The sequence below is a fragment of the Anolis sagrei genome, chromosome 1, assembly GCF_037176765.1.
Source record: "Anolis sagrei isolate rAnoSag1 chromosome 1, rAnoSag1.mat, whole genome shotgun sequence".
Taxonomy (NCBI): Eukaryota; Metazoa; Chordata; class Lepidosauria; order Squamata; family Dactyloidae; genus Anolis; species Anolis sagrei.
This window is the reverse complement of record NC_090021.1, coordinates 140440004-140466592: the sequence shown is the minus strand read 5'-3', so window position 1 is coordinate 140466592 and position 26589 is coordinate 140440004. Positions and strand designations below refer to the sequence as shown.

At 39.6% G+C, this 26589-nt stretch overlaps 2 protein-coding genes across 3 annotated transcripts in view; one reads left to right on the top strand and one right to left on the bottom strand.

Moving 5' to 3' along the window:
* SLC23A1 (solute carrier family 23 member 1) overlaps positions 1 to 10265 on the bottom strand; it is a 46947-nt gene extending 36682 nt beyond the window's left edge. The window contains exon 1 of one of the 2 annotated variants that reach the window (XM_060786444.2): positions 10193 to 10265. The gene's annotated coding sequence lies outside the window, so the exon portion shown is untranslated. Of the gene's footprint in view, positions 1 to 8529; positions 8719 to 10192 lie in introns of those variants that run through there. The other variant, XM_060786435.2, reaches the window with a different exon arrangement.
* Positions 8789 to 24460, top strand: CPB2 (carboxypeptidase B2). The gene is made up of 11 exons (XM_060786458.2): positions 8789 to 8969; positions 12021 to 12096; positions 14472 to 14596; positions 14685 to 14793; positions 16589 to 16690; positions 17600 to 17704; positions 19532 to 19642; positions 21157 to 21247; positions 22705 to 22907; positions 23291 to 23375; positions 24158 to 24460. The coding sequence occupies exons 1-11, from the start codon at positions 8890 to 8892 to the stop codon at positions 24340 to 24342; spliced, it is 1272 nt and encodes a 423-aa protein (XP_060642441.2). The 5' UTR covers positions 8789 to 8889; the 3' UTR covers positions 24343 to 24460.
* The last annotated feature ends 2129 nt before the right edge of the window (positions 24461 to 26589 follow it).

Here is a 26589-nt window from a genome sequence, read left to right as displayed (position 1 = left end):
GGGGAGCAGCGAAGGCGGTGAGGAGGAGGCCGCCACAAAGTAGGGACACTCTGCCCACTCAAGTGGGCGGAGTGTCCTTACTTCACAGATTTTCACTTATCACAGGTGATCCTGGAACGGAACACCCACAATAAATGAGGGAACACTGTATTATTATTATTATCTTGAATGCCAAAAATATCAGATGTATAGCTGAATCACCCATGGAGGTGTGAAAACTGGAGGAAGGAACATCAACAATATAAGGTGTACAAATGACTTCATATTGCAAGCAGAAACTTGGAAGAAGGCACACCAACAATTGGGTATATGCAAATGCCATCATATTACGAACAGAAAATTGGAGGAAGCAATACCAATAAGATATGCAAATGATACCGTATTAGGAGCAGAAGCAAGCAAACATTTGAATCAATAATGAAGAAAGTGCAAATAGGTTTACAATTGAATGTTAAGAAACCAAAAATAATTACCACAAATTTATATAATTTTAAAGTAGACAATGAAGACATTGAAATCGTTCAAGATTTTTCCACTCCTTGGCTCATCATTATTCCGAGTGAAGCCTGCAGTCAAGTAATTAGAAAGGCTGCTATGAAGGAATTAGACTAGAGTCTGATGTGTGACAGTATATCATGTAATACCAAAGTTAGACTGATCCAAGCCATTGCATTTCCTATTTCTATATATGTTTGTGAAGCCTGGACAATGAAAAAAGCTGACGGGGAAAAAAATTAACTCATTTGAGATGTGGAACCGAAAAGAAAAGGTCCATGGATTCTGTGGACTGCTAAAAAGACAAATAAATGGGGCATAGAACAAATAAGGTCTAAGCTCTGCCAAGAAAACAACACTACTAAACTGACCTATCATGCTTTGGCCATTAGATTGGCTCCCTCACTCTTTCAGAGACAAGTTAAAACATGGTTGTTTGAACAAGTGTTTACAAATGTAGAGTAACTGACATAGGAAATGGAATCACTTGACAATGGAACTGGGCAATGTTTTTAACTAGGAGACACTAATGATGTTGGTTTTATTGTTTCTGTTGTGGTTTTATATTGTTTTTAATGTTTAATATGTATTTTGATATGTGTACTGACTTGTTGTAAACCACCTTGAGTCGCCAATAGGCTGAGAAAGGCGGTATCAGGCATGTAGCCGGGGGGGGGGGGGGGGGCGAAATTCTCATGGTGGTTCGCGAAAAGGCCTTACTGGTGCATTATTTAAACTGTTATGTTTATTAATATCATGATTTGATCACCATTCTCAATATATCCCATATGTATGGGGGTATTGGGGTAATGATACAAAAGGTTTGCTAGGCTAGACCCTCTTTCACTCAGACTCAGGCCCCCCCCCGAAACTCAGCCCCCCCCCCCGAAACCCCCCCTGAAAATTTTTTAGCCCCCCCCCCCCCCCCTGAAACGAAATCCTGGCTACGGGCCTGGGCGGTATACAAGTATAGTAAATAAATAAATAAGATTAAATGGAGCAGGGGAGCCATTAAAACCTTTTGATCCCCTTGGAGTAGAGGTGAGCTTTAAAGGAAATAAGTAATCCATGTAGTGTTTAATCATTAAGGATCAATTTAGCCTCACTGATAACACTGGAGTAACAGGATGCCAGTTATCTCAGTTTGCCAAATGGCTAAAATAATGCTACCAATCCTATATATAAATCACCGGGTATGACAGCTTGCTTGTACTGCTAATGACATTTGCCATACTCTGGCTATTTTGTTAGGGTGAATGGTTTGGCACCATAGGACTGATCCGTGAAACGAAAATAAAATGAGGGAGGCATTGCTAGTGTGGTATGAGACTTACTCTACTCTAATGCTATGCATGACAGATGTCCTAAAATGGACCAGGAAAGCACAATCTGGATCCATCTGGATCCATTTATTACTAGTAAATGCTTGTGCATTTTTCCTTGCACAAGCAGAAGGTACTGCAAACACAAAGACAGGTCCAGCTATGAGTATATTGCCTTAAAATGAAGCCTTTGCCAGATAGGCAGGTCAAAGTCCACCTTGGCAGCAATTAAATTGGTGGTCTATTAATTGTAAAGCTAGTAATGAAAATAGGAATTAACTTCTTTGCTAAGCTTCAAAGAATGTTTGCCGGGGTGTTGTTAAAGAGCAAACCTTGTCAGTCTAATACCTGATGCCTGAAGTATGCCTTCATCCAGGGCTTTAATAAGTTAAAGTTACTACAAAGATTAGGCCCAACCGCCACCACTTTGAAACAGTCAGACTGGAGTCCTTTGCAGCTCTAATTGTTTACAAAAGCTCTTCGGCTCTCTATGGCCCCGAAGGCTCCTTTTCTGGACCCTTAAATTTGTTTCTGGCCAGAAAGTGGGAGGAGGAATTTATTTATTTACTATTTATTTATTTACTATATTTCTATACCGCCTTTCTCAGGGCAGTTTACAAAACCGGCACAATTCGATGCCACAATAATATAAACAGTTAAAAGCATATAAACATCCATAAAAAAAATCCATAAACAATAAAATCATTCAAACATAAAAACATAAATCCTCCGTATCTAATTTCCAGAATCTTTATCCGATTGCAATTGCCTGTCCTAGAATCCTCTATTTAACATTAGAAATTATTCCTTTTCAAATAACACTGTTTAACTTTAAAAGAAACACAATTTTTCCAAATCAGGTGTCTAATCCTAGTTGGTTTGTTTTGTATTTTTAGTGGCCCATACAACCCTCCAAAGGATTCTAGGGCAGAAAAATGGGCACCCACAAGAGAAACAGGGTCTTTTCACATTATACAGACATAGTGCCATCGCTTCAATTTTTGCAGTTCCTATGGAATTCTGGGATTTGTAGTTTCTGGAGGGCCACTCAGAATTCTCAGCCAGAGCTCTAGTGCCCCCCCCCCCCCCCAAAATTACAAGCCCCCAGGATTTTATAGGATGCAGCCATGGCAGTTAAAGTGGAATTGAGAAATCATTATTGACACAAGTTATGAATCATATGAATTATATTAATTATGAAATGTGGCTCCATTTGCCCTGCATTTACCCACTCATGAATTATCTTTGGAATGTTGTCTAACACATTCTGAACCCCATGAATCAATCCCTCAAATTATCATAATCCTTTAAGTAAACTGGAAGACTCACAATACATTTGGTCAGAGTCCAAGGTTCCCTTTCCTGCCTCCATCTGAAATGACCTGGGAATGTTTCCCTCTTCCATGCCTTCAGCCAGGCAAACCCTTGCAGCACCCGTTGTGATGGTAATCCCCCTAAAGCACCCCCCCCTTTTTTTTGGACTAACTTCATTGTACCTATCAAAGCAAGGACATTAAGCCCATTATTGATGGCAAATCTGCATTTCTTTTCTATCATGCCCCTTTCGGCAATTTATTAAAGTTTCCCTCAATAGCTAGAACAAACCAGTGATGATGTCTAAGGGAATCCTGGACAAATTACAGAGTGAATCCTAGCCAGATGTTTTCTGAGCCAATTAGGAGCTAGCAAGGGAGTCCTGAATAATTGTCAAAGTGTCATAATTATGCTCTGTTTACATGAGTGCAATATGTCAGTTCTTTGGAGTTCTTTCTCCACTGACATCCTCTCTGGCTGTTGAAAATAAACCTCTTATTTTGCCTTCAACCCATCAGTGTCTCATTCAGCCTTCTGGGAAGCTAGATACACTGGACCCCCAAACCCATGGTTCTTATGGATGCTGAAATCACTTAACAGCATTTTAATAGTGCAGTGTGAAATGGTCTTGAGAGAATCTCAGAATACTCCTGGTAGTTTGTACTCCCAGTTTCCATGAAGCACACTATGACAGTGTCAAAGGTTAAATGTCATAGCCATGTCAATAGGGCTGAATACCGGTTAGAAGTGCTGCAGCTTGGCTGTTTCTGTTTGACCACACAAGGAAAATATAGAACTGCCTCAAACAACAAACACTGATTATCATTTTCCTTTAGATGAGCTTGTACTGCCCCTACAAGGCAATAAAGAGGAAAAACTAGAAGGTAACACCACACCAAGTTTCTCATAACTGGTTGCTATATTGAGTCTTTTTTAAATGGTTGGGGAAATAATTTTGCCACAAAGGACTACATATGGTACTTAAGGTAAGCTAGTTGGTAAGCTATACAGAGGAAAAAATGATAGGAACAATTGAGCCAATATATTTGTCTTAAAGTCTGCTAGAAATGCATACATAAAAGTAGACAATGACCAAAATTCTCTGTCATGGACTCTAAGCTGTTATACCTTTACTTATGCTTAGCTATGTAGCAGAAGTGCTGTTAGTGAATTGCAAAGATGCAAGTGCCCTGATTCACTCCAACCTTTACTAATGCATGTCAGCACTGCATAGTAGTGTCCAGTGTCCTGAGAAACACCAGCCACATTATGCATCTGACCCAATGAGCAATTGCCACTTTGCTGGCTCTCTTGCTTTGTAGCATAATATACTGAATATGTACATTGCAAAATGGCTCACTTGTATTTTCTACAGACAGAAGTACACTTACAAAGTCCCAAAGTGAGTTCTGGCCATTAGTGATTAAGGGACTGACTGTAGAGCTTAAGAAGCTAAATACCATAATTGTCTAGTACTAAAAACTCCTAGTTTGGGATGGTGTGATGAATTTGATTACTTTTTGAAAAGTAAGTTTCCAAGCTCAAGAAAAAATGTGTATGTGTGTAGCAGGTGGGATCTAACATTGTCCACAGATCCAGTATAGCTACAGTTTTAGCACTCTTCAATGCTATAGCCTTTCCTTGTATACTTCCCAGTCAACTGTATATTTTTCTCTCTCTCTTCATATGTGTGTATATACCTTTCGCACATAGTCAATATGATAGCCACCTTTAAATATCTGAAAGGCTGTCAAGATGAAGATGAAGCAAACTTGTTTTCTCTCCCTCCAAAAGACAAGACTCAAAACCAGTGGTTCTCAACCTGGGGTCCCCAGATGTTTTTGGCCTACAACTCCCAGAAATCCCAGCTAGTTTACCAGCTGTTAGGATTTCTGGGAGTTGAAGGCCAAAAACATCTGGGGACCCCAGGTTGAGAACCACTGCAAAGCATTCAAGTTAGAAGAAAGGGGATTTCAACTAAATTCTGGGCAGAATTCCTAAAGGAAAAAGCTATTCAACAGTCAAATAGACTACCATAGAAGTTTATGGACTCTTCTTCATTGTATGTTTCTAAACAAAGCTAGCATGACTCCCTCAGAGGGATCCTTTAGCTGTAGACTGCTCACCGGCAGAGAGTTGGACTAGATGGCCCTTAGATTTGCATCTAAAGCTTTTGAATCTTGGAAAGACTGAAAATATCCGCTAAAAAGTCAATGTCGGGTAAGAAATTAAACTAAAATAACTTAATCTGGAAGAACGATATCTATCAAAAGCCAAGGGTATATAGAACTCTTGAGTTTTACCTAACAAAGAAACAAAATCCATTTTCAAAGCACCTATATGCTTTAGTCCATTTGAACACTGGACTAAAGCTCTGGAGAACAGTGTTAGAATCCCCACTTAGCAGTAATACACAACTAAAGTGTTCCCAAGCAATGCCCATCCAATCCTGGTTTAAAGACCTCCAAAAAAGGAGAGTCCACCATATTCCAAGGCAGCTTAATTCACTATGCAACAGTTTTAACTATCAAACATTCTTCCTCATGTTTATTTGGATCCTCTTTCTTGTAGTTCAAAATAATATTCATACCCTAGGTTGCAGTTGCATATCACAGTCTTCATTGTGTTATCTGAAACTGGGACCCCGAAGAGTGGAGGTAAATCATCTCTAGTTTCCCGCTTGGCTTCAGAAACAGGAAAGCGCTATAAATTACTTCTTATTCCTCACCTCCAGATAACAGACTCAAGTTACCAGAATTTCCTCATCAGCCAAGCAGCCAGGCTAAATCTCAAATCAGAATGCGAATATACAGGCCCTCCTCAAGTATGTTGCATACTTCTGGAACATGGCCATACAGCCTGGAAAACTCACACCCAGTCATGCCAGCCATGAAACTTTTGACAACACAGAATGCAGATAGTCAATCCTACAAGGGCACAATGAATCCCACCCAAAGGGAGTCCAGTCTCATCAGTGGAACAACTCTGCTCCCCATTACTTCATCAAGGCATCTAGGAAATCCCAGCACCAAAGGGCTGTTCCACCATGATAGTAATCAGTGCCTTGATTGTCCCCAACTATCACTTATTTCCCCTCCTCCAGCTGAAAGGGGACTGATTCAGATGCAATAGACAGGCAAAGGATTTTCCTTCAATGAAAACTTTATTAAAGTTCCTGCCATACATACTTCACCAATCACAAGTTGGAAAACATGACAACATGAACCAGTAAGACAGTGGATCATAATTTTCACTGATCAGAGCAAGTCTATTATTCTCAAATGTCAATAAAATGCTGATGTCTGTAAATGTAAGGCATGTCAGATCTGGGAAATTCTCCCTTGGCATCCTTCCTTCATCCACGAAACAACAAACCTCTAATTCCACCTTCATTTCTGTGTGTCTGGATTGGGACACATTGAAACTGGCTTGCTGGGAAATGACTCTAAGATTTTAGTCAACAATTATGTAACTTTGCTAATACTTAGCTAAGTAGCACAGGCACTAAGGAAGCCTTCTAGTGAACTGTAGGACTCTCATCCAAGCATAGGCAAGAGTCTCCTGCTGCACTTCAGGCTCTACCTATCTGTAGCAGGACTCTTTAGCCACTGTTTCAATGCTTATTGAAGTAATCATGTGTCAGTGCAATTGTGCATTTGTCTTGTGCATCAATTTAATTGCACAACGGCAATTTCACTGCCTCCCCATATGTCATGGCAGTCCCTTGCTGAGTATGGACATTGTGAAACTGCTCAACTCTATTTCCCACACATATAAATCTGTTTACAAAATTATGACAATCTTCTCCTTCTCCTTCTCCTTCTCCTTTTCCTTCTCCTCTTTCTCATCCTCCTCCTCCTCCTCCTTTAGTGTTTGTCCTGCTTGACGGTGGGGCTCTGTTTTACTGGTTTGTTGGTGCCATTTCATCTGGCTGTGCGCCTGCTCAAGGTGTATACCAGCAGTCTTCAGTTCATTGTTTAACATGTCCAGCTAGCATTGCTTTGGTCATCCCTTTGGTCTCTTGCCTGGCACTTGTAAATCATGGGCAATCTTGTGAATGGACTCATCTTCACTTGGAGAGTATGACTATATCTTCTGAGGCTTGATTCTCATAGTTTTCCAGCAATTGGAGCAAAGTGTTGCCGCTGGCATAGTTGCAGATGTGGTCAAGGCGTGTGACACCAGCTGTAAGCTATAGCATCCTCATCTCCATAACACCAAGGGGGCATTCTGCTTCCTTTGTTACCGGCCAACATTTGGCTCCATATATTGTGGCAGGCCTTACGACAGTTCGATAGATTTTTGATTTCAGGTGATCGGTATCTTCTTGTCGCAGAGTACACCTGCTACCAAGCGCCATTTTATCCAAGGCATGTTAATCCGTGACGTGACTTCATCAAAAAGGTTGGCATCTGAAGTTATCATCAATATGAGATACTTGAAGGTGTTGGCTTTTGGGAGATCTACCCTGTCATTAAATTATGACAATGATGTTGATAATTATGATGATGATTACGTTTATTTATACCTTGCTTTTTTCTCCACAAAGGAGAGTCAAAGTGTCTTATATTAAAATCATTTCACTACAATTTAAAATTCAAAAATATACAAACATTAAAATACAATTAAACATCAATGGTATTCATTTTTTAAAATTATTTTTATTGCAAATTAGGCAAAAAAATTGTGTGTGTGTGTGTGTGTGTGTATATGAGAAATTAAAGAGGGTTACATTGAAAGTGGGGGAACAGTGTATTCAGAGAAAGTAGGAAAATGGGAAAATAAAGAAAGGAAAAGGAGAAAAGAAAAAAAAGAATAAGTTTAAGTTTAAGTTACATAGGGAGTTTGCTTCCAGGTTCAACCTTGCTGAAAAACCATTTCTGTTCATCGTTCTTTTGGCCTCTTGTGGTGTCAGTTTCTTATTTTTCCTAGGTCCTTGAGTTTCTTTTAATTCCTTATTATATAAATTCCTGTGTTTTCCTTTTTTAAGAAGTCCTTAAATTTTCCCCAGTCTGTTCCCTGATTTTGTAAGTTATTCTGTGCAAGTTTTGGGTGAGGAGGTCCATATTCATGATGCCCATCACTTTCAAAATCAATTTTTCCATCGTGGGTAATTTTGATGTTTCCATAATTGTGCCAGGGTTATTCTGGCTGCAGTCATCAGATAGAAAAAGATCTTGTTTGTATTTTATCCATTTCAATGGTATTGATTTTTTAAATAACAGTTAATATTAAAATACAGCTCCCTTATTGAATTACAGCCCTCATTGCTGGAGCAACAGAAACAAGCTTGTTTTATCTCTACATCACGAAGATATTTAAAAATAGCTATCTTATGATCTCTCTGTCTTCTCCAAACTAAACACAACCAGTTCTCGTAGGTCTTGGTTTTTTTTACCTTTTACTATTGTAGTTGATCTCCTTTGGAGATGTCCCAGCTTGTCAGTATCCTTCTTAAACTGTGTTAGCTGTAACTGGACAAAGTATCCCATGTGAAGAAATGCCATTTTGCTTTATGACTCAGTCAAATGAGGGATGATCCCTATTCAGTGGGGTAACAGAGAAATGTGTTTACCTTTGTGGCTGTTTAAACTCCATGTGAAGGTAGACTTCACATTTTGGGAATTCAGTGGAATCATTCTGTCTTTGCCACAGAATGACAAAGTGCATTAAATTTTAACCACTCTTTCAATAGAGACTTTAGAAAATCAACAATGTAGGTCCTGAACCTTCACTGCTTTACTTGGTTTCATCGGAAATGGCTGCTATGAAGGTCTTCCTTTTATTTGGCATAGCATTTGTCATCTGTCAAATGAAGTGTGTCTCATCACTCAAAAGGTATGTATGTATTTTTCTTGTGAAAGGTGGGAAATATCTGCAGAGAGTAAAATCATAATCCGGAATAACTGAACACGTGAATTATAGCAGATTAACGTCAATGCTTTTAAAGCAGAATGTATAGCTGTGTAGAATATGTTGCTGAATGTATATTGGGAAAACCCTAATTCTGAGATATTATTCCTAACAACAAGTATATCAAATCACAGAGCAATTGGGTTCCTTCCAATATACAGTGGTTCTCAACCTGGGTCCCCAGATGTTTTTGGCCTACAACTCCCAGAAATCCCAGCCAGTTTACCAGCTGTTAGGATTTCTGGGAGTTGAAGGCCAAAACCATCAGGGGACCCCAGGTTGAGAACCTAGCACCTTGAAACTAACGGGCCAATCCTGTACTTAAGCCTTTTGAAGAGAGTCGTGCTCATCCTGATGTGAGTAAATACAGAACTCCATTTACAGTAGAGTCTCGCTTATCCAACCTTTGCTCATCCAACGTTCTGTATTATCCAATGCAGTCTGGCTCCGGCACGGATCCACAGCTGTTTCAATACATTGCAATGTTTCGGTGCTAAATTTGTAAATACAATAATTACTACATAATGTTACAGTATATTGAACTGTTTTTTCTGTCAATTTGTTGCAAAACATGATGTTTTGATGCTTAATGTGTGAAATCATAATGTAATTTGACATTTAATAGCTTTTCCTTAATCCCTCCTTATTATCCAATATTTTTGGTTATCCAACGTTCTGCTGGCCTGTTTATGTTGGATAAGCGAGACTCTATTGTACCATAACGGGGGGAAAACTTCACAGGGATGTACTAAAATAATGGCATCTATACTAAGAAAAAAGAAACATAAATGCATATGAGAGAAAGCAAATAGTTAATGTTTTTGGTGCTTTCTAACATTCAGTTTGAGAACAGTATGTTGACAGGTCATTGCCAGGCTTCAAAAATAAAAACACCCCGGTATGAAATCTTGTAGAATACTTAGGGAAAATGTATACTATGAATACAGATTGAGCCATCCATAGAACAAATGCACTACTTTGTGCATTTGAAAATTTTAGTATTATAGGATTGCAATGCAGTCCAGTACTTGGTTAGTTCAAAGTTAAATTCCGTTCTGTTCACTAGGAGTTACTTAGTTCGTAACAGCATAAACTAACTTCAGAGGATTTTACACTCAAGAAAGTAAATTTTATTGTAAATCCGGTACCTTTAAGATTGCATCACCTTCTGTTTTTAGGCCTCTTCTTCCTGGTATAGAATTGTGTTTTGCAATAATTGCCCAATAACAGAGTAGTTGTGATTACTTCCTGTGAGATAAGGAGAGGCTCGATTTACAAGAGAGAGAATAAGCATGCTTGTTTAAACAAAGAGAAACACTAATGCAAACATACACACATAAATCATTTGAAATAAACTCCCGCTTTCCTATCATTGGTCTCCATATAATTTACCTTATTATTCCACCTACGACACAATGAATTATTTACCGCTACTTGTCTTTTTCTATTTTATGCCATTGTAATTCCATCAACTTATATCTCTAAACCTGCCCATCATGTTTTTAGTCTCTCTCACATAAATATTGACAATGTATCTATTTTTTAAAAATCTATTTTTATTGGTTTTCTTAGAATACATCAATACATCAATACCTTCAATACTCTTATATTCCGTACTCAATTCATTCAATTAATTTTGAGAATGTATCTAATGTCCCGTTCTTCAGCAAAGCTGTTAATTTATCCATTTCTATTAATTGCAACATCTTCAACATCTCATTACCTGGGAAGGAATCCCACTGCAGCATTGCTGCACACCAAAATACCTGGGACTTACTCTGGACCGCGCTCTGACTTACAAGAAGAACTGCCTGAATACCAAGCAAAAACTGGGCGCTAGAAATACTGTAATACTATACAAAACCTGACTGGCACAACCTGGGGATCACAACCAGATACAGTGAAGACATCGGCCCTTGCCCTTTGGCACTCTGCTGCTGTATACGCATCTCACCATATTGAAATAGTGGATGTAGCTCTTAATGAGACACGCTACATTATCACAGGATGTCTATGCCCAACACCACTGGAGAAATTATATTGTTTAGTCGATATTGCACTACCTGACACCCATCAGGGAGTAACAGCCAATAATGAAAAGACCAAGGCAGTGACATCTCCGGCCCACTCTCTGTTTGGATATCAACCAGCACGCCAATGTCTTAAATCAAGAAACAGCTTCCTAAGATCTACAAAGATACTCACAGGAACACCTCAACAAGCGAGAGTCCAAAAGTGGCAGGCTCAAACCCAGAACCTCAACCAGTGGCTGAGACCAAATGAGAAATTCCCTCCTGGGCACACAGAAGACTGGGTGACTTGGAAGGTGCTGAACAGGTTGCATTCTGGCACCACGAGACGCAGAGCCTCATGAAGTCAGAAAAGCTGGAATGATAAATGCCTCTGTGTCTGTCTATGTATGTTGCATGTCTAAATGGCACTGAATGTTTGTCATGTATATGTGCATTGTAATCCGCCTTGAGTCCCCTGCGGGGTGAGAAGGGCGGAATATAAATACTGTAAATAGAGCCAACCTTAAGAAACGGGGCCACAAAGTGGAGTCCATGCGAGTGTGGAGAAAAACAAACCACAGACCACCTACTACAATGCAGTCTGAGCCCTCCCACATGCACAATGGAGGAACTTCTCACAGTGCCATCAGAGGCACTCCAAGTGGCCAGCTACTAGTGAAAGGACATTTAGTATGATGCCAAGTTCTTAAACTTTGTTTGTGACTTTAAATGCATTACAACTGTACTGTCAATTTGCTTCTGACATGATAAATAAACCATATCATGGTTTGGGATGAGAAACTCCCTCAGCATATCCGGTTGCAAAGAATACTAAAACTCTAGATGTCCATTCCACCATTCAGAATAATAATCTCTGTGGTTTTTTTCCCATTGAATGCTTTTGGTAGCAAAATGTGATTGTTCTATCAACTATTCCTTCTTCTAACTCGCCTCTCTTTTCCAGTGACCAGGTACTATGGGCCCTTCCACATTCTAGTAGGCAAGTTGAAATTCTCCAGAATTTGACCACTTCTTTCCAGGTAACCACTTCTAGCAAACGACTGCAATTGTAACCTTCTCAAATGCTATGCAAACACAGGTTGAGCATTTCCTATCCAGAATACCAAAATCCAAAAATGCTTCAAAATCTGAAATTTTCCAAGTGGATAACTGAGATAGTAACACCTTTGTTTTCAATATATATAAACTTTGTTTCATGGACAAATTGTATACATACAATTACATTGCTTTGTGCATAATGAATTTTATGTTTAGACTTGGGTCCTAGCTCAAAAAATTTCCTATTATGTATGTATGTGCAAACCCAGGTACCAGTAATACAAAATCAAAAAAGTATTTCCAAATTTCTAAACACTTCTGGTCACAAGCGTTTTGGATAAGATATACTCAACCTGTAACAGGGCTTGGATTTTAAGAGTTGTGGGTAATTCTGGTGGCCTCTACAAGCTATTTTTGTAGGTTAACTTAGCATGCGGTAACTAAGGTATGTTTCTATAGCAAATATATCAGTGGGAACAAATATTACTTTATTTGAGAAATAACTGATGTTCCTAGTTGTTGCTATTGTTATGTGCCTTCATATCGCTTCCAACGTATGGTGACAATAAGCTCAGAGGAGGTTTGCCATTGTCTTCTTGTGAGGGTGAGAGATTGTGACTTACCCAGTTTTGTCTATTAGGTTTTCAAGGCTAAGGAGTATCCTGGTCTTCAGAGGCATAGTGTGATACACAAAAATTACTTTATGTTTATATAACCCAAATTGTAATCCTCACAAAATCAATACATTTGTTGGGTCAATTAGGATCCCAGTCGCTTTTGCCAGTTTAAGAACTCAGGAAGCTGAAATTTGGGGGATCATATAGAATCATAGAGTTGGAAGACATCTCGAGGGCCATCCAATCCAACCCCCTGCCAAGAGGCAGGAAAAATGCATTCAAAGCACTCCTAACAGATGGCCATTCAGCCTCTGTCAAAAGCCTCCAAAGAAGGAGCCTCCACCACAGTTTGGGGCAAAGAGTTCCACTGCTGAACGGCTCTCACAATCAGGAAGTTCTTCCTAATGTTCAGGTGGAATCTCCTTTCTTGTGGTTTGAAGCCATTGTTCCACGTCCTAGTCTCCAGGGCAGCAGGAAAAAAAAACCTGCTCCCTCCTCCCCAGGCCCGCAGCCAGGATTTTGATTCCGGGAGGGGGGGGGGGCTGAGTCTGAGTGAAGGAGGGTCTACTCTAGCAAACCTTTTGTATTGTTACCCCAATACCCCTATGCATATGGGATATATTGAGTATGGTGATCAGATCATGATATGAATAAACATAACAGTTTAAATAATGCACCAGTAAGGCCTTCTCACGGACTACCATGAGAATTTCGGCGAGGGCTGCAGCCCACAAGCCCCCCCCCCGCTACATGCCTGCTCCCTATGACATCCCCTCACATCTTTATCCATGGCCCTCATCATGTCTCCTCTCAGACTTCTCTTCTGCAGGCTAAACATGCCCAGCTCTTTAAGCCACTCCTCATAGGGCTTATTCTCCAGACACTTGATCATTTTAGTTGCCCTCCTCTGGACACATTCCAGTTTGTCAACATCTCCCTTAAATTGTGTTGTCCATAATTGATTGAAATTCATGAGGCATTTACAAGTAACCCTAACCACTGTAGTCCCGTAGTGTTCTTCTGCTCCAATCCTCCAAATCTCCACCTCTCAGACAGCAGCTGCTGCAAGTATCAAGAGTCTGTTCCCCACTGATAAGGAAGTCCCATCCCATCATGTGAGCAATCTCTGGTGAGATGGAGAAGACCGATCCCTAACACAAGTCACCTCGCTTTGGTTATCACTCACATGCTGGAGAGTGACAGAATTAGTTCACTGCTTCCTAGTTAACAAATCCCATTGATCGCTTCTGCCCAATAAGTGAAGATAAGGGTTTTTTGTTGGTCCCCATAACTCCCAAGCTAGGGAATATGTAGGGACTTTGAATATGAAACACTCACAAAAGCATAATACACAGTTACACATTTGTAACTGCATTTGTTAATTCTGGCCATTGTTTTGAATTCTTGAGATGAAATGTCTTTCACTCCCTATCTTATGAGCACAGTTACGTGTTAAATATGTTAAAAAATGTAATTTTGAGAGAGGAGCCAATCATGATTCATCTATCCCAGGCATGGGCAAACTTCAGTCCTCCAGGTGTTTTGGACTTCATCTCCCAAAATATCCTGATGATTAATTTGTCTTACTTTTAAATTATGTTATATTTGATTTTACCATTGTTTGCTTTTGTCACCTTGTGAGATATTCACTGTAAGAAAGTCAGGGTAGGAATCCAACAAATAAATAAATGAACCTAGTTTTATTTTAATGTTATTTGAATTTTTTTTTAATGTAATAGGTTGTGCTTTGGCAACCTGACTCACCTAGAAACATAATGAAAAACAAAGAGGTACATTTCTACGTCAACATGTCTGATGTAGACGATGTGAAAGCTGCGCTTAACAGATCTGGCATCCTTTACAGGTATGATTATTTCCTGTCATACACTTTTAAAGCTTTACCAAATATTAGCTATTGTGATTGAGTTCTAAATGATTTCCTTTTTTTTCAGAGTATCACTGGAGAATGTTCACAAAATCATTGAGACCCAAACTGCCAATGACACTGTCTCCCCCCGCAGTTCTGCGTCATTTTACGAACAGTACCATTCTCTAAAAGTGGTAAGATGTGGCTATTATTCATTTTAATCTTCCACCCTGCCCTGAAAAGATAAAACCAATAGCATCTAAAACAATAATATAAGCGGAAATCATTGCCCAATAACCAGTGGAGAAAACTGTAGTAAAACATGGCCAACTGTAAACAGGAACAAGGGAATAGGATAGTGCAAGTTGTAGCTCATGAACTAGGGCATGGGATGAAAGTGCGGGAAAACCAAATACATAACTTGATACAGCAGACATCAATTCTTGAGGGTAAGCTTTGCTTTGAATGTCTTCTTATCTATCAGGATGGTCCTTGTGGCCTCTTCCAACTTGATGAGTCTGTCATTCTATGAGTGATCTAGTTTCCAAGAAATAACCACTGCTCTTTTAATGACCCATTTTATGTTGTACAGTATATCATTTAAGAACTTTATGTTGTATATCATTTAAGAATAACATCAGTGGTGGCTAGTAGCCCACATGTCAGTGTGTGTGTGTGTGTGTGTGTGTGTGTGTGTGTGTGTGAATCCCTTCCAGGTTAGGGCTATCTTTAAAGGAGCTCTCCCAGGTGCTGAACCTAGTGAGGACCAAGTTCAAGCACCTTGGTGAGCTCCTTTAAGACCTGGGTTAAAACCTGGAGTAGGTTCTCTATCCATCTGACAAGAGAAGTCCCAACCCTCATTGGATTGCAGAAATTTATAATTTGAAGAGAATACAAACACAAAGATTAGAATTGTAACAAGAAAACGGGGGTATCTCCAGTTGTGCCCTGTTCCTATGTCACTTTAGTGACTAAAGCACTCACTTAATTCCAAGAATGCTTCCAGGAAGATTCCCAGAATGCTGTTTAGCTTGTGAAGGGAAGCTACACGTTTCTGGTGCAGCTTGGATTACAGATTAAGACGAAGGTAAGATCAGTTTTGGGGCAGGATGGGAAGTCAGCTGTAGCTCTGATAAGTCTTGCGAGTACCATTTGGAGGAAGAGGTTCAAGAGCTTCTAATCTCTGAAAACAGATACTGAAAAATATTAAACCAATACATCAATAATGCATTGTGCATCAATAACGCATAAGGTAATGAGCTACAAACAAAGGCCTAATATAATAAAGTCCTGATTATTTATTTATTTATTTAAAACTTTTATATCCCAATCTTCTCTACCTCCGTAGAGGGACTCTACAGGACACTACTGATTGGTGTCCTGAATAATAAGCACCGTAACATAACACTATGTGACAAAATTTGAAAAACAAAAATCTGTTCCTGATTTGAAAGTGTTATCTCCTGTTTAATTGTGAAGTACTTACTTTGAAAGTAGTTGTTATACTCCAGAAACTTCATTTTTGTGGTTGCCACAGAATAGGCTGAATTGATTGAGACTCCATTAGATACGTATTAAAAATTATAGCAAAATGTGCTGCAGGATGTCCTGAAAAAACTTAGTTTAATAATGTTTTTCCATATTTTTATCATAGAACCAATTTGGAAATGACATTTATAATCCAGGAACAAAAAATTGTGTTACGTACTGTAATCGTTCCCTGCTCCAAGGTCATTGTTTATCACAATATGAAAATGTGAATTTGTGTTCCCAGGGAATGGTCCCGGGCACATGTTGTATCCACATTTCCAAAAGTAAGATAGTCTTGGATCTGATCTGTACTTTGATGAAAGATATTTTGGTAACCACATGTATGCCACCTAGAGTTTCAAAGGGTAACAAATCTGGAATATGACTGTTATAATAAAAAAGATAAAAGACCCATCAATTGAAAGAATAATTGCTAACAAAATGGTTTTGTTACTTTAGATATATTCCTGGATGGAAGAAATAGCTGCACAACATCCCAATATCATCCAAAAAATCTCCATTGGCGCATCCTATGAAAAAAGGTCACTTTATATTTTGAAGGTATAAGTTTCTAATAACATTGTATTCAGACATCTTGATGTTATTTGTTAACCTCATCACATCATGAGGTTCAAGTGCAATTGCACGGCAAATCCCATCCCTCAACATTATTGTAATTGTGGTGGAAATGGGGGTGGAATCAACTATATATACGCATAGATAAATCAACCTCAAATATAAATTGAGGGCAAGTTTTGTGCCCAAAATTATGAATTTTGATATGATCCATAGATAGGTTGAGGGTCACTCTGCGGTGAGGGGAAAGCACCAGTGCCACCTTAGAGAGCCAGGGTTCCTCTTGGAACAGATTTGAACACCTTCCATACAGCTGAATAAAATCCCATATTATCTACTTTGACTTGGCAGTGTGGACTCAAATAACCCAGTTCAAAGCAAATATTGTGGGATTTTCTGCCATGATATTCTGGGTTATATGGCTGTGTGGAAGGGCTCCAAGCTCTTGGCTTTAACTACTCTACTCAAGAGAATGAGAAAGTTCCTTTAAAAAAATAAGAATTAAGGCTCAAGGCCATAACGGCCTATGGCTTTGTTGACTTAATTTTTTTTGGGTTTGATTTTGTTACTAAAATTTCTAATCCTACATATGAGTATGTAGGATGCTACATGGTGCACATTTTGTTTTAGTATAATGATAATGCTGATCTGTGTTAACTATTGCAAGACACATGAAGTAATGCCTTTTTGTGAATAACAATTTACAGGAAAGTATTCAGAAATGTATTCAAAGAAAAAAAGGTATGGCCAAGGATCCTAGCATTACTTTGAGAACACCCCCCACCCACCCACCCCCACCCCCGGAGACATACGACAAGGATATGTCCAGCCAAACTAAAGAGATTGTATATTCCCACTGTGCAACTAAGATTTCTGTTTACATTCTTCTTTTAGCTTTCAAATGGAAATGGGACACAGAAAAATGCAATTTGGATAGACTGTGGTATCCATGCTCGGGAATGGATTTCTCCTGCTTTTTGTCTTTGGTTCATAGGACATGTAAGTAGGTGACATATTTTCAAAATAAATGTGTATATAAGAAATGAGAGGGAGGTAGTCAGGGATCACTTATCTAACAGATCTGCCAAGCCAAATGAACTGCATCCCAAAGTACTGAAGGAATTTGTTGATGTACCCTCTAAACCACTTGCCATAATATTTGAGAAATGTTGAGAATCAGCAAGGACAAACATTGTCTTTCTCTTCTTTTTTTTAAAGCAAAAACATAGATCCAGTAAATGACAAACTAATTGGCTTGACCTCAAACCAGGAAAATATATTAGTATGGATTTTCTGTCTGCAAGTTTCTCGATGACAATACAGGCATTCCTCAAGTTAATAATAATACACTTTATTTACATTCTGCTTTATCTCCCCTGTGGGACTCAGAGTGGATTACAGTACATAAAAGGCAAAAATGCCTTTTAACACCAACAATGACATATAATACACAAATAAGGTAAAAGTCTTCCTCTTTTTTCCATTTCCGGCATCTGGGGGGTGATGTGGAGGTGCTGTTGTTTTATTGTTCTATGCTGAAGGACCCAGCTGGCTGTAGCCTTCTCCGATCTTTACCGGCGTGTCTGCATGGGGCACCCTTTTACCTTCCCAACAGAGGCGCTACCCATTGATCTACTCATATTACATGCTTTCAAACTGCTAGGTAGGCAGAGAGCTAGGACTGAAATTGGAGTGCTCACCCTGAATCGCAGCTTGAACTGTTGACCCTCCAGTCCGCAGTCTTTCCTGCAGCTAGCGGCTTTAAACTGCTGTGCTACCGCAGCCCTAAAAACATATGACTCACAAATTACTCATAGTTAAGAAGCGGGGTGAAACAACTGGAAGTGAGAGAAATCTACCCCTCAAAAGGTAAATTCACGCCTGGAACAGTTATCATGGGAAAAGGGGGTCTCCACTGAAGCTTTATCACCAATCCTTGTTTCCACACAAGCCAAATTTTTCAAAATCCAATTATCACAGGGACAGAAAGTGTGGTGAAATATATATATATATATATATATATATATATATATATATATATATATGGCTGGAGTTACACTTTAAAAATTGACCTGTTCTGACTTACATACAAATTCTCCTTAAGGACAAATTTACAGGCCCTGTCTTGTTCATAACTTGGGGACTGCCTGTACAGTGATCAGTAGGAGAGAGCATAGGATAGCATATGCACTTTGAGACTACTGAAAGAGCAGCCAATTGCTGATATCAGACTTTGAACCAAAGTAATGGGAGGGGAATACACTGTGGTAAAGATAAAGGTGTTCCCCTGACATCAAGTCCAGTCATGTCTGACTCAGGGGAGTGGTGCTCATCTTCATTTCTAAGCCATAGAGCTGGCGTTGTCCGTAGACACCTCCTAGGTCATGTGGCCAGCATGACTACATGGAGCGCTGTTACCTTCCTGCCTGAGCAGTACCTACTGCACATTTGCAAGTTTTCAAACTGCTAGATTGGCAGAAGCGGGCCTAACAGCGGGAGCTCATGCCACTCCTTGGATTCAACCACCGACCTTTCGGTCAACAAGCTCAACAGCTCAGCGGTTTAACCCACTGTGCCACTGAGTGTTCCACTGTGACCTTCCCCAAAAGTTGTTATTGATGAGGCCAGGGGGAATGTTGCCCATGTTCATATTTAACAGGCCTGGTCAATACATGCAAAGGACTTCAAGAGGTAGAGCCCATTGAAATATGTCACATAACATCCACATAAATCAAAGCTGAAATAAGAGCAAGTAGCAACAAGAAGAAACCATGGTTCTCTTCATGAGATACTTTCCATTAAATCTTGTTTTTGCATTCTGTGTAGGCAACCCAGTCGCTAAGCAGGGATTCCGTGCTGGCAGGGCTTCTTCAGCACCTTGACTTCTATATCTTGCCAGTAATGAATGTGGATGGCTATGAGTACACGTGGACTACAGTAAGTGCAAGCCTTCCAGCTGTTGTATCCAATTTGATCCGGGGAATCTCAATGATAAAGCCCTCTTGCAAAAGATCTTAAGCTTCTACCAGTTCCACTTCCTGTAGCTATCTAATTAAAGTTATCATTCAAGTCAAAAGCATACTTGAAAGGCATTGGCACATTTCGTTGTGCTTTGGAATGTCGTCTCAATCTACAAAATGCAGGCTAATTGCCTACAGTAGAACATCACTTACACGAAGTTCAAACTGAGCCTTATTTTGTCATTTCCCCCCATTTCACTATAGGGCTTTGAACTTCATGACACAATCCAGTGCAGATTTAAGTGCAAGGAGTTAAGTGCAAGGAAACATGTACAATCAATGTATACAATTTATATACATGTAAATGAAATATGGGGGGGGGGACTATTTACCATTACATAAAATGAATACAAAGACTAAGAAAATGGTGGCAGCCAAGCTCAACAGAGAGAAAAGAGCCCTCTGAATGAAATAGAACTTCTATGATTGGGAGGCACTGAAATCCTTCCCTTTAGCCCTGCTCTCGGTCCCACTGCCATCGAAGTCACATTTGCTGGGGACGAGAGACAGGGCCTTCTCCGAGGTGGCCCCTAGGCTGTGGAACTGCCTCCTCAATGAGGTTAGACCTGCCCCCTCCTTACTGATCTTCCGGAAGACAATTAAATTCTGGTTATGGGATCAGGCGTTCACAGAATCGTTTGTTTACTGGGAAAGACAAGATTTATTGGACTGGACTTGGACTGCTTTGCATGACGATTTTAATTCTAGTGATTTTAATCTGGTGAGTGGGTTCTTAATGTATATTTAAAATTATTTTAATTTTGTAGATATATTTATTATGTGTTTTATATTATGTTTTGGCATTGAATTGTTGCTTGTTTGGAAGCCGTTCTGAGTCCCTTTGCAGAGGTCGAGAATGACGGGATATAAATGTTTTAAATAAATAATAGGCTAATATATAATGTTATGTTGTGGCTGCCTTCACTAGGGCTATTCTCAAAGGCATTGTTTCATGGAAGGCATTACAGAACTACTCCCACATCTGGGAAGCATTCAAGTCAATGTCAGAGCAAACCAGCTGGTTCATCTGGTTTAGGACAGTCCAGAAAACTGTTTTATTTAAAAGTTGGCTTTCATTCAGCTGCAACTGAATTTTTTGATTGCGTAAGTTGCTCAAGGTGTTGTAGAAATACAGTGGACCCTCAGTATCTGCCAGGACTTGAATCCAGAAACCCTGGTGGATACCAAAATCAGTGGATGCTCGAGTCATGTTCGAAAGAATGACATAGTAAATTGGCATTCCTTATATACAATGGCTTTTGGATTCTTTGTAAATATTTTCATGCAGAATCCATGGGTATAGATGGCCAACTGCATCCTGAACTACATAGCCTATTCAGATATGTGATTTCGAATTAAAAGTTTGGTTTTCAAAAGTAAACACTGGTGATAACCTCAAGATTGTAATGAAATGTGTGTGTACACGTACAGGACCGAATGTGGAGGAAAAACCGGTCAATACATGGCAGCAACAGATGCATCGGGACAGATTTAAACAGAAATTTTGATGCAGGGTGGTGTGGTAAGATTACGTTATGTATTTGTTAGCTGGCTTCCTGCTAGTCAGTTACAATCACATAAGTCAGGGGCCTTCGAACTTTTTAAACAGAGGGCCAGGTCACAGTCTCTCAAACTTTTGGAGGGCCGGATTATAATTTGAAAAAAAGCATGATGCACACTGCACATATCTTATTTGTAGTGCAAAAACACTTTAAAACAATACAATAATTAAAATGAAGAACAATTTTAACAAATATAAACTTATTAGTATTTCAATGGGAAGTGTCGGCCTGCTTTTGGCTGATGAGAAAGGATTGTTGTTGTTGCTATCAAATTGTTTCACTTAGGTTGACCCTGAGCAAGGGCCGGGTAAATGACCTTGAAGGGCCGTATCCGGCCCCCGGGCCTTAGTTTAGGAACCCCTGACATAAGTGAACTGATGACCTCATAATTGTTTTATATTTTAGATAGATAGATAGATAGAGAGAGAGAGAGAGAGAGCGTTGAATAGCATAGGGAAGAGTCAACACCCTGTGGTGTTTGTTTCACTGTCTGTGCCCATTCAGAATATTTTACCTCACTTTATGTCCCTCTGAGAATTGGATTTTGAAAAAATTGGCTCGTGTAAACAAAGATTAGTGATAAAGCTTCAGTGGAGACACCTTTTCCCCATGGTAACTCTTCCAATAGTGAATTTCCCTCCTGAGGGGTTCGTAAGTCCAAAGTTTGTAATTTGGGGAGTGCTTATATACTCCCTTGTCTAATCGTAAATGTCATGGATCTCAGTGTGATTTATGTCTCTAGAAAGATCTGCTTTGTAAGCATTTCTATAAAAAAAGTCCACATTATATTTGAATGTGCAGGTGTGTGTATGTCCAACTTCCAAATGATTTAGTGATGTGTCTTCAGCAAAAGCAAGTATAGCAATGTTTGCGCAGGCATACAAAAAATCCCAGATATGAAAAGAAACCCAGATTTCCCAAAAGCTCAATTCTATCTTAGCTCTGCAAAGGAGGAAAGGTCAAGTAAAACACATAAAGGTTATTGGTGTATGTCGGAAAAACAATTGGTAACCCTTAATCTTAGACCAGAAGTGAAATCTAAATCTTTCAAAGTTTTCAGTCTGAAAGCAAGGTTACTCCTCCTATCTCTATTTCAACCATAACTAGAGAGCCATTTTGCTGAAGTACCAAGAAGAAATTCAGATGGAAATGTTAGGATCCATTCTGGAAATCCTGTGTGGATGTTTATGGGTTCACATACACAATTAAAGGCACAGTGCCTCAAAATTTGAAAACCTTAGATAGAAGGTGGTCATATTTCTCAGTACCACACCAGTAAGCAATAATATGCCTTCCACTTATGAGTATTTGCTTCAGCTTCTAATACTGAGGCTCTAGAATGAAAAATGTTCATAACTTTGCAGTTCACTAGATCTAACCATTTACGGTAACTATTTTTTTTCTTTTTTAAATAAAGGTATAGGTGCATCTAATGATGCATGTGAAAACACGTACTGTGGACCTTACCCTGAGTCTGAACCAGAAGTAAAAGCTGTAGCTAATTTTCTCAGAAAGCACAAGGATCATATTAAGGCATATATAACAATGCACTCTTACTCCCAGATGGTTCTGTTTCCATATTCGTATACTAGAAATAACAGTAAAGATCACGATGAGCTGGTAAGTATCCTACTACCTTTGTAAAAAGGTCTCTATGTGTCTTACATAGGAGGCAGGAATAGGGTAAAACTGCTCAGCGCAGACCTAGAAGGCACAACCGGGATGTTTATGGGCAAAATCGGCCGCTTACTTGAGGGAATCAATAAAGAGGGCAATGGGGGCTGCTCTTTGCCAGGCCTCCTTCAGGTGTTTTTGTTTTTTTTTCAAAATTATATTTGAGTCAAGGATGAATAAATAAGCAGAGTGCATTTTGCAAGAGCACAGGTAACAACAACAGAACATGAAAACTATATAACACTGAAGTAAAGAAAACTGTTCTTATTTGCAGTTAGAGCTTATACATTAATGCACATTAAACAGTAATCAGATTTTCTCATTTTCAGAAATTCTTGGCAAACAAAGTAGCTAGTGCTATTAAAACTACATATCGAAACCACTATCTGGCAGGCCCCGGGGCACAAACAATCTGTAAGTATATATCAAGTTGCCTGTTGACATGTGGCGGCCTCATGAATCTCATAAGGTTTTCTTAGGCAATTAATAGAGGTGATTTTGCCAGTTCCATCCTCTGTGGTCTGTGGGCCACCAGTGGTCCGCAGCCTCACCATTACTACACCGTTGCCTCAAAATCATGTGGCAACAGAAGCGACTGGTTTCACGAAACCCTCTTATAGTGCCAAGACAATGAGGATGTCGGGATGGCAGTTGTCACCATCTGTTCGCCCACAAAATATTACTACCATCACATCAGCTCTAGATTGTTAAATATTAAATTATAATTATTAAATTATATAAATATTAAATATGGTTTTCTGTGGGCGAGCAGATGGTGACTACTGCATGGTGTATGTTCTGCATCAGAACCTAGAGATGATGTGGTCAATCCAATCCAATTTTCTGAATCAGCACCTGATTCAGAAAAGTTGACCAAAAACAAGTTCGTAACCCTTTTGGTACTAATGTTGGAGAGTGGTCCCTGGTCAAAAAAAAGGTTGGGAACCACTGCTCTGGATTATAGCCTACATCACCTAATATTTGTTGGCTTCCTCCCATCCAATTAATAACCAAAGCTGACCTTTTTGGATTCCAAAATCAGATGGAAGCTGGTGCCTTTAAGATATGCTGGCCTCTTTAAGGATGTAACAGTAGCCACAATAAGAACATTAAGACTCATTTGTGAATAGGCCACAGCTAAGATAAGGTTGCTCAGCAGGGCCTGGATCATGTGTGTGCCTGGCTTTCTCCTATAGATTTGGCTCCAGGAGGTTCAGATGACTGGGCATATGACCTTGGAATAAAGTATTCCTTCACTTTTGAACTTCGGGACAAAGGAAGATATGGATTTTTGCTTCCTCAGCATCTCATTAAACCAACTTGCTTTGAAGCACTCACTGGAATCAAAGTAATAGCTTCACATGTTATTAGAAATGTGTAACACACTGTATTCCACTTAGCATTGTACAACATTCCAGACAAATACAACTTGCTTGGTATTTTAATTTCAATAAAAATTGGACTTTGGTTGTTGCTAACTAATGTCGAATCATGTTTAACATCTGCCGTCCTATTGTTTTCTTAACGTTCAACTGTAAACCCGCCTTTTCAATCATTATTCCAGGTTTTTTCTATTTGTTTGCTAATTGTATGGTGCCATTGTGATATCTTAAACTAGCCATCCCCTGCCACGCGTTGCTGTGGCCAACATAGGGGTTCGGTGTGGGAGGTTTGGCCCAATTCTATCGTTGGTGGGGTTCAGAATGCTCTGTGATTGTAGGTGAACTATAAATCCCAGCAACTACAACTCCAAAATGTCAAGATTCTATTTTCCACAAACTCCACCAGTGCTCACATTTGGACATATTGAGTATTCTTGTAGAGTTTGGTCCAGATCCATCATTGTTTGAGTCCACAGTGATCTCTGGATGTAGGTGAACTGTAACTCCAAAACCAAAGGACACTGCCCACCAAACCCTTCCAGTATTTTCTGTTGGCCATGGGAGAACTGTGTGCCAAGTTTGGTTCAATTCCATTGTTGGTGGGGTTCAGAATGCTCTTTGATTGTAGGTGAATTATAAATCCCAGCAACTACAACTCCCAAATGACAAAATCATTTTTTTTAGTGAAGGACATACATTGGGTTGTTAGGTGTCTTGTGTCCAAATTTGGCGTCAATTCGTCCAGTGGTTTTTGAGTTCTGTTAATCCAACAAATGAACATTACATTTTTATTTATATAGACTCCAATTTTCATGTCTCCTTACTCTGAGTCTAGTCCTGCTTTATGTGTAATATGTTCAGCATAGAAGTGAAACAGAATAGGGCATTAATTTCACAGAAATAAACAATAACACAAACTGCCAGACTTGAGTGTTTTCCAAGCTTGAAGCCGCACATTTAAAGAAAGACACCATAATTTATTTATTTATTTATTTATTTATTTATTTCACAGTTTTGTATACCGAGCTTCTCAACCTCGTTGAGGGACTCAGCCCGGTTTACAGCCATAAAAACATATACATTCATTAAAATATATCACAAATTACACATTAACTTTAAAATACACTAAATATAAAACTACAGTGGTCAGTCGTCCTATTAAGATGGATCTACATCAACTTCCACCCAGAGTCCTATGGTGTTGTCTCATTCCTCAAAGGCCTGACTCCACAGCCACGTCTTCACCCGTTTCCTAAATGTTAGGATGGATGGGGCGGTTCTGACCTCCAGAGGGAGAGAGTTCCAGAGTCGCGGGGCCACCACCGAGAAGGCCCTGTCCCTCGTCCCCACCAGGCGCGCTTGCGAGGCTGGTGGGACCGAGAGCAGGGCCTCTCCAGATGACCTTAGTAATCTTGATGGTTCGTAGGGGAGAATACGTTCGGAGAGGTAAACAGGGCCGGAGTCGTTTAGGGTTTTATAGGTCAACACCAGCACTTTGAATTGTGCTCGGAAGCTAATTGGCAGCCAGTGGAGCTGGCGTAACAGCGGAGTGGTGTGCTCCCTGTACCCAGCCCCCGTTAGTAATCTGGCTGCCGCGCGTTGGACTTGCTGCAGCTTCCGGGCAGTCTTCAAAGGCAACCCCACGTAGAGAGCGTTGCAGTAGTCTAAGCGGGATGTAACCATAAACTGCCATAAGCCACTCTGGAAATGCATTAACAGCATGCATAATTAATCTGTATATACAGGATCCTCACAAAAGATACAAATCATGGTGGCATCCTGTTGGTTAGACCAACTATGCCAGGTTCATACACTCCGTGCTGAATGATGAGTTAATATATCGATAAATCCCACTGATTCAATGGTTCTGGTCTAGTCAGGACTAACAACAGGATTTTGGCCTATTCATCAGCCACTGTATCTTAATGTATACAGGTATACTTGTGACAACTAATCCGCAGAACTGGCACATTGCCTTCCTAACCAAATGCTTTAATTTCATATAGTACAGTAAACGGCAGGATAGGCAGGTTGAGCAGGATATACAACATCAGGAAATCTAGAGGCCAATTTGTTAGCCCTTAAGAAATTTGGGGCAAATCACACCACCAAATTTGAGCAGCAAACCAGGAAAAGATATTACAAGCAATACATACTTATCTTAATTAGATTTCCCCATGTGTATTGCATCTCTTTGAGTGATTTGCCAATAAAGTTGTGCAGTTGATGTGCTGTGTAATTTTCAT